The 16821-nt window shown below is 47.5% G+C and overlaps 1 protein-coding gene across 9 annotated transcripts in view; it reads right to left on the bottom strand.

Moving 5' to 3' along the window:
* Window positions 1–16821, bottom strand: part of CEP128 (centrosomal protein 128) — a 264011-nt gene that overhangs the window by 77048 nt on the left and 170142 nt on the right. For 7 of the 9 annotated variants that reach the window (XM_069735753.1, XM_069735747.1, XM_069735754.1 and 4 more), the window contains one exon: window positions 13447–13639. In XM_069735753.1, coding sequence (XP_069591854.1) covers window positions 13447–13639 — 193 coding nt within the window. The remainder of the gene's footprint in view (window positions 1–13446; window positions 13640–16821) is intronic. The other 2 variants (XM_069735756.1, XM_069735755.1) reach the window with 1 other exon arrangement.

The raw sequence follows: 16821 nt of genomic DNA, 5'->3' as shown, positions 1-16821 counted from the left end.
TAGTCTCATCTGGGTCAGATTCTGGATCAGTACACTGCGAGGGCAATGTTGTGATCTGAGACAAAGGAACAGCATAATAATCTGGCTGTGGCTGTGCATCTGTGCACTCCATGTCCGATTCATCTTGTAATGGGCATGGCCTGTTAACAATTTCCCTTTCTAACCCAGGAACGGTATGTGTAAAGAGCTCCATGGAGTAACCCGTTGCGTTGCCTGACGCATCCTTCTCTGTTGTTCTGGGTGAAGAACGCAAGGAAGCGACTTGTCCCTGACCGGGAACATCCACTGACGACGCGCTGCTTTTACATTTTGCACTTTCCGAAGAGGAGGCAAAAGAGCCTGCAAGGCTCTTGCAGAGTCAGCAAGGAAAGCCAAAACTTGTTCCTGCTGCTCCGGCTTTAAAAGCGGTTTTCCTACTCCCAGAAAAGGGAGCGTTCGAGGCCTTGTGTAGCCAGACGATGACGGTGGCTGAACAAGTCGAGACTTAGGTGCTATATTGCTTTTCCCACGACCACCTGATGCTCCACCACCACTACCATCATTACCAGCTGGCAATGACCGCCCACGGCCTCTTCCACCAGACTTCCTCATTCTTGGAAACATGTAACCAAACTAACAAACGGTATTTGGTACTGTAAAACGAGTTACAAGGCGGACGCAAAATCTCCCTTTATAGGTGTGTGAGTGTGCAGGGAAAATCAGGCTCACTGTATTACAGTACACAGTTTCAGTGGCAGACAGTGGCTGACAGATATGCCACTAACAGGACTGACGCAGATGCACACACTGGAAATAAAAATCTCCCCTTCTTTTTTTTTTATATGGAAGACTAGTGAATAAATCTGGCCCACTGTATTACAATATATTTTCTGTGGCAGAAAATGACAGAGAGACTGGCACAGATGCACAGATTTAAATCTGGCCCACAGTTTTACAGTAGTGTTTCAGTGGCACAAAATGACAGACCGATACCACAGACTGGACTGGCACAGATTTGCCAATATTAATCTCCCCCTTTTTTTTTTTTTGATGGGAGACTAGTGAATAAATCTGGCCTACAGTTTTACAGTAGTGTTTCAGTGGCACAAAATGACAGACCGATACCACAGACTGGACTGGCACAGATGCACAGATTTGCCAATATTAATCTCCCCTTCTTTTTTTTTGTGATGGGAGACTAGTGAATAAATCTGGCCCACAGTTTTACAGTTGTGTTTCAGTGGCACAAAATGACAGACCGATACCACAGACTGGACTGGCACAGATTTGCCAATATTAATCTCCCCTTCTTTTTTCTTTTTGATGGGAGACTAGTGAATAAATCTGGCCCACAGTTTTACAGTTGCGTTTCAGTGGCACAAAATGACAGACCGATACCACAGACTGGACTGGCACAGATTTGCCAATATTAATCTCCCCTTTTTGTTTTTATATGGAAGACTAGTGAATAAATCTGGCCCACTGTTTTACAGTATTATTTCTGTGGCAGAAAATGACTGACAGATACAACAGACTGGACTGGCACAGATGCACTGATAGGCAATATAAATCTCCCTTTTTCGGTGTGGGACAGTGAAGAAAAAATACAGGCCCACTGTTTCACACTACACAGTTTCAGGGGCAGAAGGTGGCTTGAAGATATACATTATATATATATATATATATATATATATATATATATATATATATATAAAAGGGACTGTACTACAATTACTATCTCCCTACAGTAATCTCAGAAAAGTATGGCAGGCAGCAATAAAAAGGACTGCTGCACACAAAAGTGTGGACAAACAAACAAGATAGCTGTGCAGAAAGGAAGGAACAACGGGATTTGTGCTTTGAAAAAAGCAGTTGGTTTGCACAGCGGCGTACAATCAGCAATGCAGCTATCAGGGAGCCTTAAAAGGAAGCCTAAGCTACAGAGCTGATGCACCAAAAAAAAAACTCCACTGTCCCTGCAAAGAAAAGGTGGTGTTGGACAGCGGAAATCGCTACAGCACAAGCGGTTTGGGGGTTTATATTCCCTGCCTAACGCTATCCCTGCTTCTGACGAAGCGGCAGCAACCTCTCCCTATGCTGAGATCAGCAGCAGTAAGATGGGGATCGGCGTGCCCGCCCCTTTATAGCCCCTGTGACGCCACAGAAGACAAGCCAATCACTGCCATGCCCTTCTCTAAGATGGTGGGGACCGAGAACTATGTCATCACGCTGCCCACACTCTGCGTCCACCTTCATTGGCTGAGAAATAGCGCTGAACGCATCATATGAAACATGACTTTGGCGCCAAGGTCGCGTACCGCATGGCCGATCCCACACTGGGATCGGATCGGGTTTCATAAAACCCGACTTTGCCAAAAGTCGGCGACTTATGAAAATGACCGATCCGTTTCGCTCAACCCTAGGAAGGTACAGGGGTCGTCAGCAGACCTCTGGATTTCATGCAAGCAATCCCATGGCTGTCCTGCGATTGTGCAGTGCTTTAAACTGCCACTGCCTTCTTACATACTGTAAGACAGGCAGCCACAGACTGGCAACCTTTAAGCTTGCTAAAAACTCATTGTTCTCGGCAGCACTTTGCAGAGTTGCTATTGGAGGTAAAAACTGCCTAATGATTAAAGGGGATGTCCATAGAAATTAATTCTTCTTCAGATTGGGTACACAAAACATAAATCCTCCCCGCAGCTCCCAGTCAACGATGGCATCTACTGCTGGTCCCATCTCAGCAGATCACTGACCGATGAGGGTCGCACAGCAAATCCGGCCTTCTACCATGTCTTAATCAAGTTTTCCAGTATCGGAAAACCCTGCTGCTTTACCAGTGCTGAGACTCCACCACTGCTTGTTTTTGTCAGCAGCACTGATATACACAGCGCTGCAGACAATCATTTAACACAGAGACTCTGTCTGAATTTAAGGCTCAAGCTACTGAGCTCAGCGATTGGCTACAGCACTGTCAACATGATGTCAGTACTGCAGACAATAACAGTCCCCACAGAAATCACTGTAGACAGAAGGTTAAAGGGTCAATCCCTCTTCTCCAAACCGATAATAAATAATGAGTCCATCTAACCCTGGGCCATTGTGAAGCTTCTCCTCCTGGGACACTGCTACAAATTCACCTCCAGTGTTCAGGAAGCAGAAAATATGCAGCGAACATAAACCTCCTATACGTCTCATTCGGTCCTGAATGCGGTCACTGCTACCTATGATGGATAAATCACCTCCTGGTTCTGGCCAAGGAGAAGAAGTCCAAGAAGCTAAGGCGAAGTTCAAACTGGGCATTTTTTAATGCAAATTTTCAGCTGTGTTGTACAGTACCAGCAAACTTTATGATATCTCAGAAATCTCGTTTTTGTTTTGTCATCAGTATTTTGTTGTTTACATGTTTTTTTGCACAATAGAGCATGTCACTTTTCAGCATTTTTCACTCAATTGACATGAATGGATGGTGAAAAGACGCTGATATCAGGTTTTGCTGTGTTTTGTTTTTGTTTAGAATAGGACTTTTTTTCACTAAACTTTATCAGCATGCACAAGAGACAAATCTAGCATGCCAAAAATACAGAAAAACCTTCTTTTTTTCGGCAGTCTTTTACCTGCCAAGAGATCAGGTTTTGCTGAAGAAAAGTAACAGTGAGAAAAAAGAAAAAGCAGCAGATTACTCCAACAGGAGCCACTGAAAACATCTCAAGATCCCAGCCAACTGACCGACAATGGGGCAGGGACATGTCATGCCGCTGGTGCTCAGCCACTTCACTCACAGCCTCTGATCTCCTGCGAATTACACCAGAATCGGCATTTCCAATATGAAAGGTACTGCTGCAATCAAGGACCGCACAGTGCTCGGCTGCCAGATGGTGCAAAAGAAGAGCAGTAAGGAGGGTCTACAGAGAGACTGGTCACAGCGGGGGGCGCCATATCCAGCAAATTGTCCCTAGGTCTTGGTCACTAGCATGATTGACTCAGCATCCAGAAGAAGAAGCCTGTGCCGGACCCCTGACCGCTTCTTCAGGCCTCTCCACCACAGTGCTAAGTGCTGCAGAAGCCGGGACTCTGTTCAGGTCACACAGCATCATCAGAGGCAGAGATCACAGGAGGACACATAGGGAACGTCAGGCCAGGCATTCGCAGACCTTTTTTTCCCCTGTTTGTTTCTCCCCAAGTTTACAAACTCAGAGCACGTCCCGTCCCCGGCCTTCCTAACATGGGACACTGCTGGGGGATTTGGTTCACAGTCATTTCAGAAACCACAACTCTCTCCAGAACAGGACGCCATTAACCTTCTCCTCCCCAGAAACCCTGATGATAAGCTCCGGCAGTGCGCAGCAGCTCCGCCAGGCACTCAATGGGTTCAGTGTGACGACCTCTGAGATTACAGGGATCAGATGTACTTATAATGTTTAATGCAACACAGACATGGCCTGGCACCGAGGTCTGCAGGGCCGTGCCCTTCCCAAAACCTAAACACCCCAGCAGCTGAGTCCAAAAAAATCTTCATTATTGCAATGGAAAACAAAACAGGAGGGAGAGACATCCAGAGCACACATTGTAATGAACCAGCTGGGAAGAACAGCAAACTGTAGATTGTCATGAGCAGGTTTCACAACGCCCTGGGGCGACGACTGCAAATCATCGGATTCTATAAAGCCACAGAACCTGGTGCATATTAAAAGGCCAGAACCGCAAACCCCCAAATGCAGGAGCCACAATCCGACGAGGTGAAAGACAAAGCATTGAGGTGCGGAAGTTTAGATAGCGCCAGAATGAAGGGAACTGAATGTAGGTTGGGGTCATGTTGGAGGGGGTCTTCATCAGGGTCGTGCTGGGCCCCCCTAAAGAACAAACCACATCAAAACAGGGCTCTCAAAAAGAACCAGCAAATGGCTCCTGGGAAATATCCATCATGATGTCAGGTGATGGCGAGCCGCGATGTGTGACCGGAGGCACAAACGGGAATAAATCCCCTGGGGAATTTCACAAATCGTCACCCTGGTATCCAACCAGTGATGGGAAGAAAATGTGGTCACGGACCCCCACAGCGCAACATCCAGAATTATAGGATTACTGCAGTGAGAAATGCACAAATTAAAGGGCACCTGCACCATTTTATTACTTGTAGGACATGACATTACTTGATTTGACCCCCACAGTGCATGTTCACAGGCAGCACACATATCACCACTGTCCTCAGCACAAAGGGGGAATCAGGAAAGATCGAGGCCAGTACCCCACCGATCTGCAGGACATTTCACTCAGTCATACATTAGATATAATAGGATAATGAATCCATCGAGTTCCTGCACTGACAGTTTGGAGAGCTGGCCACTCTCCCCTGTGACAGCACCTGGACTGTGTATACGCCCATGAGGATGGAGGACAGCGCTGATCTCACTCATCTAATAAAGCTAGGACTATAGAAGTGACTGTGCTGGGATGTAGCAATGGCTCCAATGTGCCTACACACAGGGCCAAGACTTCTGCGGAAGAAATACGGCACATTCATCTCAGATGTCACGGCCCAATCTGTGTGGATGAGGTTATTGTCAGATGTTGTCAGCCAGTGCAGGATATGGAGATCCTGAGCAATCTACAATGGATGGGAAGGTAAAAGTCTCCCGGTCCCATGAGGACTCCTTTGTGGAGAGTAGTACATGTGACTGATGCCAGGGCTCCTACTGAACACACAGGATGACCAGCATATATTCTGCCGTGGACAGTGGTCACCATGACTGGGTGTATGATAGTGACCGGACGCTCCTAGACCGACACCTGGAGGCTACATCACGCTGCACCGACCTTGACTGCTCAGCGTTTACAATGTGTAGATGTTCTCCTAACTGCCGTCCTCAAATTTAAGCCGTTGTGACGACACAGCATTTAAGCTTAATTATCCAGACGTCTACTTTCAGTAGGCCAGGAGGAACAGACTAACTTTATGTTGACTTTTCTTGTAGGTTGAATTGATATTTGTAAATTGATGAATGGCTGCTGTTTACCTCTTAAATCAACTCCTGCAGCTTATTGTCTGCTATCTTTGCAAGACAGTGATGCAGGGTCACTGAACAATGATGCTTGTAACAACTAAGGAAATAGTTAAAATTGTCTAAAAATACGATTTAATCTCATTACACCTTCCTCTTGACCTGTGGATGATGGCTTGAAGGACAACAGTTGTAAACTATAAAAAGGGGATATGCCTCTGTAACAGGTTATCCAAGAGATCCAGAAATCCATAGAACCAGAGACTCTTTACAAAACCACAGCCAGGAGCACTCTACAGGATAGCTGTCACAACATCTTGGCTACATCACGAGGGACACACATTTGACATTCCACTGGATGCCAGCTTAGGCGACTATAGCCCCGGCTGAAAGAATACAGATCTGCTCCAATGACCATCACTGAACCCATGGATACGTTTGGGGTAGTCAGGAGTTGGACCCCCCGGTCACCTGGCTCCATGGAGAAGTTCTAATAAGCCAGGTTGTGACTCTTCAGTCAACTGGCCTTGTACCTCAATGGACTGTCATTTTTCTAAGCTTCTCGTTACTTCCTCTCTGCGTGTGTCACAGGTGGGGGTAGTCAGCCCTAGAAGCTCTGAAATCATACTGTAGATGCTCTTATGTGGATGAGTCAACGGGAGGGTGAGAGTCTGTAATTTTGCACCATCTTGAGCATTGTGCTGGGACTGTTTTATGTGTTGTTTGCCTGTTTTGTGGATCAATAAAGCATTGCCACACTGTTTTACCCTCACCCTGTGTGGTCTGAGTAGTATTCTGCCCAAGGGAAAAGAAGAGTGGGCATTCAGTGGTATGAGCCCTGGTCCATTCGGTTTCAGGCTAGCACACTATACCACCCGCTGACCCCCCGTATTTCCACAGCCATCCCCACATTTCTGCAGTCTTCACATTTACGCGGTCACGTTATCTCGGCCTGGCTGATCGCCTAATGGGATCCTGCTGCTGGAATGTGTATGTGCCGGGATGCCATAGGCCTGAGGACGGCTTCGTCCGGGATCATCCATATTCATTCACTCATCAGCAAGTGTCAGGAACTTTCCCACACGGAGACAATGAAGGGGCTTCACAATAGAAGGACATTGGGACATTAAAGCACCGGCCTCCCACCACTTCTGACATAAGAGGGGGCCTTGAATTCATCAGCGACACACGGCAGCCACATGCTATCCAGGAAGGCCGTCACTGAGGTCTTTGTCATCCGTCACTGCTGACCTCAAGCTCAGAGAACTGCACTGAGTCTGTGCGCACCCCACCGAGAGGTGCAACAATGTGTCCAAGGCCATCAAAGCAAGCACCAGCAGCAGAGAGGACAGACACTCCCCAAGGGGAAGAGACCAAGTGCTCCCTTGGAGGGACCCATACTCTCCACCAGAGGGGCCCGTACTGCCCCTAAGAGCTGCAGGTTGTTGTCAACCATCTCCAGAGCCCCGGACTTACATAATACATAATACTGCTGTGAATTCTGTCCATGAAGCAGGTGGCTCAGGATGAGAAGTGGGACATAGAGGAGGTAATCACCGCCAGTCTTCAGTCAATGGTTCATCATTAACAAGGCCCTGACGGGGATTAATGAAAGTACCAGAAGTTGAATGAGTCGAGAGATAAACCAAGTGCCTAGTAGCGGTGGTCTCGCTCCTTGCACCCCACATCTCTCGCTCCTTGTACCCCAATCCCTCACACCTCGCACCCCAAATCTTTCGCTCCCCTCCAGGATGGGCCTGCGCTCCTCATTACCTATGTTATCTTTCATGTTTCCTTTATTAGGCTAACACTTTTATTACTTAGCTTCCCCAGGGATAATCAGAGGGATGAGGCCACAATGGCTGCATGTCTGACAAGTCTCACAGCTCGTGTCTCATTAGCGCAGACACCGGGTCTCACAGAGGCATTTACGGATCACTATAATGTACGAGGGGCTGCATCTCTAAAAACAGTCCTGAAATATACTCCATATAATCCACCTACCCTCAGCGCGTGCAGCCTCATGTCCAGATGGGGCTGACGTCCGCGGCTCTAAGTCCGAGCACAGAGCACAACAGACAGAGCACAACGGGCAGAGCACAACGTGTACAAAGCGCAGAGCACAATGTGTACAATGCGCAGAGCACAATAGGCAGAGCACAATGTGTACAATGCACAGAGCACAACGGACAGAGTACAATGTGTACAATGCTCAAAGCACAACAGGCAGAGCACAACATGTGCAATGCGCAGATAACAACAGGCAGAGCACAAAGGACAGAGCACAATGTGTACAATGCGCAGAGCACAATAGGCAGAGCACAATGTGTACAATGCACAGAGCACAACGGACAGAGCACAATGTGTACAATGCACAGAGCACAATAGGCAGAGCACAATGTGTACAATGCACAGAGCACAATAGGCAGAGCACAATGTGTACAATGCGCAGAGCACAATAGGCAGAGCACAATGTGTACAATGCACAGAGCACAACGGACAGAGTACAATGTGTACAATGCTCAAAGCACAACAGGCAGAGCACAACATGTGCAATGCGCAGATAACAACAGGCAGAGCACAAAGGACAGAGCACAATGTGTACAATGCGCAGAGCACAATAGGCAGAGCACAATGTGTACAATGCACAGAGCACAACGGACAGAGCACAATGTGTACAATGCACAGAGCACAATAGGCAGAGCACAATGTGTACAATGCACAGAGCACAATAGGCAGAGCACAATGTGTACAATGCACAGAGCACAATAGGCAGAGCACAATGTGTACAATGCAGAGAGCACAACGGACAGAATACAATGTGTACAATGCGCAAAGCACAACAGGCAGAGCACAACATGTGCAATGCACAGAGCACAACAGGCAGAGCACAAAGGACAGAGCACAATGTGTACAAGGCGCAGAGCACAACAGGCAGAGCACAACATGTGCAATGCGCAGATAACAACAGGCAGAGCACAAAGGACAGAGCACAATGTGTACAATGCGCAGAGCACAACGGACAGCACAATGTGTACAATGCGCAGAGCACAACGGACAGAGCACAACGTGTACAATATGCAGAGCACAACAGGCAGCGCACAACGGACAGAGCACAATGTGTACAAGGCGCAGAGCACAACAGGCAGAGCACAACATGTGCAATGCGCAGATAACAGGCAGAGCACAAAGGACAGAGCACAATGTGTACAATGCGCAGAGCACAACGGACAGCACAATGTGTACAATGCACAGAGCACAACGGACAGAGCACAACGTGTACAATATGCAGAGCACAACAGGCAGCGCACAACGGACAGAGCACAATGTGTACAATGCACAGAGCACAATAGGCAGAGCACAATGTGTACAATGCACAGAGCACAATAGGCAGAGCACAATGTGTACAATGCACAGAGCACAATAGGCAGAGCACAATGTGTACAATGCAGAGAGCACAACGGACAGAATACAATGTGTACAATGCGCAAAGCACAACAGGCAGAGCACAACATGTGCAATGCACAGAGCACAACAGGCAGAGCACAAAGGACAGAGCACAATGTGTACAAGGCGCAGAGCACAACAGGCAGAGCACAACATGTGCAATGCGCAGATAACAACAGGCAGAGCACAAAGGACAGAGCACAATGTGTACAATGCGCAGAGCACAACGGACAGCACAATGTGTACAATGCGCAGAGCACAACGGACAGAGCACAACGTGTACAATATGCAGAGCACAACAGGCAGCGCACAACGGACAGAGCACAATGTGTACAATGCACAGAGCACAATAGGCAGAGCACAATGTGTACAATGCACAGAGCACAATAGGCAGAGCACAATGTGTACAATGCACAGAGCACAATAGGCAGAGCACAATGTGTACAATGCAGAGAGCACAACGGACAGAATACAATGTGTACAATGCGCAAAGCACAACAGGCAGAGCACAACATGTGCAATGCACAGAGCACAACAGGCAGAGCACAAAGGACAGAGCACAATGTGTACAAGGCGCAGAGCACAACAGGCAGAGCACAACATGTGCAATGCGCAGATAACAACAGGCAGAGCACAAAGGACAGAGCACAATGTGTACAATGCGCAGAGCACAACGGACAGCACAATGTGTACAATGCGCAGAGCACAACGGACAGAGCACAACGTGTACAATATGCAGAGCACAACAGGCAGCGCACAACGGACAGAGCACAATGTGTACAATGCACAGAGCACAATAGGCAGAGCACAATGTGTACAATGCACAGAGCACAATAGGCAGAGCACAATGTGTACAATGCACAGAGCACAATAGGCAGAGCACAATGTGTACAATGCAGAGAGCACAACGGACAGAATACAATGTGTACAATGCGCAAAGCACAACAGGCAGAGCACAACATGTGCAATGCACAGAGCACAACAGGCAGAGCACAAAGGACAGAGCACAATGTGTACAAGGCGCAGAGCACAACAGGCAGAGCACAACATGTGCAATGCGCAGATAACAACAGGCAGAGCACAAAGGACAGAGCACAATGTGTACAATGCGCAGAGCACAACGGACAGCACAATGTGTACAATGCGCAGAGCACAACGGACAGAGCACAACGTGTGCAATATGCAGAGCACAACAGGCAGCGCACAACGGACAGAGCACAATGTGTACAATGCACAGAGCACAATAGGCAGAGCACAATGTGTACAATGCACAGAGCACAATAGGCAGAGCACAATGTGTACAATGCACAGAGCACAATAGGCAGAGCACAATGTGTACAATGCAGAGAGCACAACGGACAGAATACAATGTGTACAATGCGCAAAGCACAACAGGCAGAGCACAACATGTGCAATGCACAGAGCACAACATGTGCAATGCACAGAGCACAACAGGCAGAGCACAAAGGACAGAGCACAATGTGTACAAGGCGCAGAGCACAACAGGCAGAGCACAACATGTGCAATGCGCAGATAACAACAGGCAGAGCACAAAGGACAGAGCACAATGTGTACAATGCGCAGAGCACAACGGACAGCACAATGTGTACAATGCGCAGAGCACAACGGACAGAGCACAACGTGTACAATATGCAGAGCACAACAGGCAGCGCACAACGGACAGAGCACAATGTGTACAAGGCGCAGAGCACAACAGGCAGAGCACAACATGTGCAATGCGCAGATAACAACAGGCAGAGCACAAAGGACAGAGCACAATGTGTACAATGCGCAGAGCACAACGGACAGCACAATGTGTACAATGCACAGAGCACAACGGACAGAGCACAACGTGTACAATATGCAGAGCACAACAGGCAGCGCACAACGGACAGAGCACAATGTGTACAATGCGCAGAGCACAACGGACAGAGCACAACGTGTACAATATGCAGAGCACAACAGGCAGCGCACAACGGACAGAGCACAATGTGTACAATGCGCAGAGCAAAACAGACAGAGCACAATGCGCAGAGCACAACGGGCAGAGCACAATGAGTACAATAGGCAAAGCACAACGGACAGAGCACAACGTGTACAATGCGTAGAGCACAACAGACAGAGCACAATGCGCAGAGCACAATGGGCAGAGCACAATGAATATAATGGTCAAAGCACAACGGACAGACCACAATGAGTACAATGCGCAGAGCACAACATACAGAGCACAATGAGTACAATGCACAGAGCACAAAGGGGAGAGCACTATAGGCAGAGCCCAATGCGCAGAACACAACGGACACAGCACAACACAGACTATCCGCAGGTCTCCTGACATAAACTCCACATCCTGATAGGTATTAAAGATGCAGATTATGAGACCCATGGACAGAAACTGCCCTGACCGAGATCTACAGATGTCTACATGAGCCGTGAAGAAGACATACGGAGAATGCTGCGTATCCATCACTAGAGATCAGTGGTGACATGACTGAGAATGCTGCCTGTCCATCAAAGCATTTGATAGAGTATCTCATACTATCCTTATTGAAAAAACAACCAAGTATGGGATTGACAAGGCTATGGTTAGGTGGATTCATAACTGGCTCAGTGATCCGACCCAAAGTGATAATAAATGGTTGCACATCCAATTGGAAGAGTGTTTCAGATGCAGTACCACCAGGCTCTGTTCTGGTTCAACATTTTTATAAATGATCTAGATAAGGGAACTGAAAGTAAACTGATCAAATTTGCAGACGATGCAAAGCTAGGAGGGATAGCTAACACTAGAGAAGACAGAGAAAGGATTCAGAAGGATCTAGAAAAGCTTGAACAATGGGCAGCGACTAAAAGAATGGTATTTAACAGGAAGAAATGCAATATTCTACTTCTAGGCAAGAAAAATGAAAATTAAATCTATAGAATGGGAGGAAGAGAACTAAGCAACAGCACATGTGAACAAGACTTGGGTATACTAATATAGATCACAGGCTGAACAAGAGTCAACAGTGTGATGCAGCAGTAAAAAACACAAACACAGTTCTAGGATGTATTAAGAGAAGCATAGAGTCTAGATCACGTGAAGTCATTATCTCCCTCTACTCCTCCTTGGTCAGGCCTCATCTGGAATACTGTGTCCAGTTCAGAGTACCACATTTTAAAAAATACATTGAAAAACTGGAGAAAGTTCAGAAAAGAGCTACCAGGATGGTGAGCGGAGTGCAAAGTATGTCCTACGAGGAATGGTTAAATGATCTGGGTATGTTTAGCTTGCAAAAAAGCAGGCTAAGAAGAGACTTAATAGCGGTCTACAAAATCTGAAGGGCTGTCACAGTGTAGAGGGATCATCATTCTCATTTGCCCATGAAAACACAAGAAGCAATGGGTTGAAACTGAAAGGGAGAAGATACAGATTAGATATTAGTAAAAACTTTTTGACAGTAAGGGTGATCAATGAGTGGAACAGGCATCCACAAGAGGTGGTGAGTTCTCCTTCAAAGGAAGTCTTCAAACAGAGGCTGGACAGACATCTGTCTGAGATGGTTTAGTGACTCCTGCATTGAACAGTGGATTGGACACGACGACCCTGGAGGTGCCTTGCAATCAAACATTCTAGGATGCTATGTCTCTATCTGCCATGAACTCTCTGTTCGATCAGCCGTTCTTCAATTCTTTTGGCAATAAGTTTTTGTTTTTTAAAATATTTACAATTTTCTCAAAACTAGCACATTAAATACCCGACAAAGAGAAGAAATTAGCAAATCAACGTAATATTTGCTCTCGCTGAGCAATGTTTGGAGGTTGACGTTTATCAGCAGCCACATTTTCACATACATCACACACCCAAAAATCTGCTGATGCAGAACATCTTTTCTCCAGCACTCACAGCATGAAGTGATACAGAAGATTTCAGGCCAAGCACCTCACATGACCCCAAGCAATGTGATGGGGCGGAGCGCATTGATTCTTTATGTACATTGTATAAAGTACCACCAGCAGCCTGAAGACCCCACTTTACCTTTTTTGTCCCTGTGAGCCTCATCCAGCTGCTGCTCCATCTTGCTGATCTGGTGACGTCGCTCCTCTTTCTCGGCTTCTTTCCTCACTTTGTGTTCCTTCAGCTGCTCCCGACACTGCTGGTGCTGACTGCGGAGCTTATGCTCTCTCCCTTCTCGCTCCTTCATCTCTTCACAAAGCCAATGAAGTTTTGTCTAATGGAAAAGTCATGCATAAGATGAACCCCTAGATGTCTTTACTACACATGACAATCACAGTGTTATACTCCAGAGCTGCACTCACTATTCTGCTGATGCAGTCACTGTGTACATACATTACATTACTGATCCTGAGTTATATCCTGTATTATACTCCAGAGCTGCACTCACTATTCTGCTGGTGCAGTTACTGTGTACATACATTACATTACTGATCCTGAGTTACATTCTGTATTATACTCCAGAGCTGCTCTCACTATTCTGCTGGTGCAGTCACTGTGTACATACATTACATTACTGATCCTGAGTTACATCCTGTATTATACTCCAGAGCTGCACTCACTATTCTGCTGATGCAGTCACTGTGTACATACATTACATATCGTGAGTTACATCCTGTATTATACTCCAGAGCTGCACTCACTATTCTGCTGGTGCAGTCACTGTGTACATACATTACATTACTGATCCTGAGTTACATCCTGTATTATACCAGGAGGAGAAATCGGGGGCCTTATATGTTTGTACCAGTAGATGAGGTTGGGGGCTTATAGGAGTGTACCAGGAGGGGAGGTTGGGGGGCTTATATGTGTGTACCAGAAGGGGAGGTCGGGGGGCTTATATGTGTGTAGCAGGAGGAGAGGTTGTTGGGCTTATACGTGTGTATCTATATAGGAGGTCGGGGGGCTTATGTGTGTGTAGCAGGAGGAGAAGTCGGGGGGCTTATATGTGTGTAGCAGGAGGAGAGGTTGTTGGGCTTATACGTGTATACCAGTAGGGGAGGTTGGGGAGGCTTATATGTGTGTAGCAGGAGGAAAGGTCGGGGGGCTTACATGTGTGTAGCAGGAGGAGAAGTCAGGGGCTTACATGTGTGTAGCAGGAGAAGAGGTTGTTGGACTTGTACATTTTTACCAGTAGGGGAGGACAGGGGGCTTATATGTGTGTAGCAGGAGGAGACGTCGGGGGGCTTATAGGTGTGTACCAGGAGGAGAGGTTGGAGGGGCTTATATGTGTGTACCAAGAGGGAGGTTGTTGTGCTTATATGTGTGTACCAAGAGGGAGGTTGTTGTGCTTATATGTGTGTAACAGGAGGGGAGGTTGTGGGGCTTATACATGTGTACTAGGAGATGTCAGGGGGCTTATATGTGTGCAGTAGGATGAGAGGTTGGGGGGCTTATATGTGTGTACTAGGAGGAGAGGTCGGGGGGCTTATATAAGTGTACTAGGAGGAGAGGTCGGGGGGCTTATATGTCTGTACCAGGAGGGGAGTTCGGAGGGCTTATATGTGTGTACTAGGAGGAGAGGTCAGGAGGCTTATATGTGTGTACCAGGTGGGGAGGTCGGGAAGCTTATATGTTTGTTCCAGGAGGAGAGGTCAAGAGGCTTATATATGTGTACCAGGAGGAGAGGTTGGAGGGCTTATTTGTGTGTACCAGAAGGAGAGTTCGGGGGGTTTATTTATTTACAAGTAGGGGAGGTCAGGGTGCTTATATGTGTGCACAAGGTGGGGAGATCAGGAGGCTTATATATGTGTACCAGGAGGTGAGGTCAGAGGGCTTATATGTGTGTACCAGTAGGGAAGGTCGGGGGGGCTTACATGTGTGTAGCAGGAGGAGTGGAGGAGAGGTCAAAGGGCTTATATGTGTGCAGCAGGAGGAGAGGTTGATGGGCTTATACGTGTGTACCAGTAGGGGAGGTCAGGGAGGCTTATATGTGTGTAGAAGGTGGAATGGTCGGGGGGCTTATATGTGTGTAGCAGGAGGAGAGGTTGGGGGGCTTACATGTGTGTAGCAAGAGAAGAGGTTGTTGGGCTTATACTGATACTGATAAAGAATTTAGATTGTGAGCCCCATCGGGGACAGTGATGATAATGTGTGCAAAAAAAAAAAAAATGTAAAGCGCTGCGGAATATGTTAGCGCTATCTAAAAATAAAGATTATTTATTTATTTATTACATTTTTACCAGTAGGGGAGGTCGGGGGCTTATATGTGTGTAGCAGGAGGAGAAGTCGGGGGGGCTTATAGGTGTGTACGAGGAGGAGAGGTTGGAGGGGCTTATATGTGTGTACCAAGAGGGAGGTTGTTGTGCTTATATGTGTGTACCAGGAGGGGAGGTTGTGGGGCTTATATGTCTGTACCAGGAGGGGAGGTCGGAGGGCTTATATGTGTGTACCAGGTGGGGAGGTCGGGAAGCTTATATGTTTGTTCCAGGAGGAGAGGTCAAGAGGCTTATATATGTGTACCAGGAGGAGAGGTTGGAGGGCTTATTTGTGTGTACCAGAAGGCGAGTTCGGGGGGTTTATTTATTTATTTTTTTACAAGTAGGGGAGGTCAGGGGGCTTATATGTGTGTACAAGGTGGGGAGGTCAGGAGGCTTATATATGTGGACCAGGAGGTGAGGTCGGAGGGCTTATATGTGTGTACCAGTAGGGGAGGTCGGGGGGCTTATATGTGTGTAGCAGGAGGAGAGGTCGGAGGGCTTATATGTGTGCAGCAGCAGGAGAGGTTGATGGGCTTATACGTGTGTACCAGAGTAGAGGTCGGGGGGCTTATAAGTGTGTACCAGGAGGAGAGGTCGGTGGCTTATATATGTGTACCAGAAGGACAGGTCAGGGGGCTTATGTGTGTACCAGAAGGAGAGGTTACGGGCTTATATGTGTGTACAAGGAGGAGAGATCGGGTGGCTTATATGTGTGTGCAAGAAGGAGAGATCGAGTGGCTTATATGTGTGTACCAGGAGGGGAGGTCAAGGGGCTTATATGTGTGTACCACAAGGGGAGGTCGGAGTGCTTATGTGTACCAGTAGGGGAGGTCAGGGGAGCTTACATGTACGGACCAAAAGGAGAGGTCGGAGGGGTTATATGTGTGTCCAGTTGAAGAGGTGGGGGGAGCTTATGTGTACCAGGAGGGGAGGTCGGGGGCTTATATATGTGTACCAGAAGGACAGGTAGGGGGGCTTACATGTGTGTACCAGGAAGAGAGGTCGGGGGGGGGGGATGCTTATATGTCTGTACAAGGAAGAGAGATCGGGTGGCTTATATGTGTTTACCAGGAGGGGCGGTCAAGGGGCATATATGTGTGTACCACAAGGGGAGGTCGGGATGCTTATATGTGTGCACCAGTAGGGGAGGTCAGGGGAGCTTACATGTGAGGACCAAAAGGAGAGGTCGGAGGGGTTA

The sequence above is a fragment of the Ranitomeya imitator genome, chromosome 1 (assembly GCF_032444005.1).
Source record: "Ranitomeya imitator isolate aRanImi1 chromosome 1, aRanImi1.pri, whole genome shotgun sequence".
Classification (NCBI taxonomy): Eukaryota; Metazoa; Chordata; class Amphibia; order Anura; family Dendrobatidae; genus Ranitomeya; species Ranitomeya imitator.
This window is presented reverse-complemented; position numbering and strand designations above follow the sequence as displayed.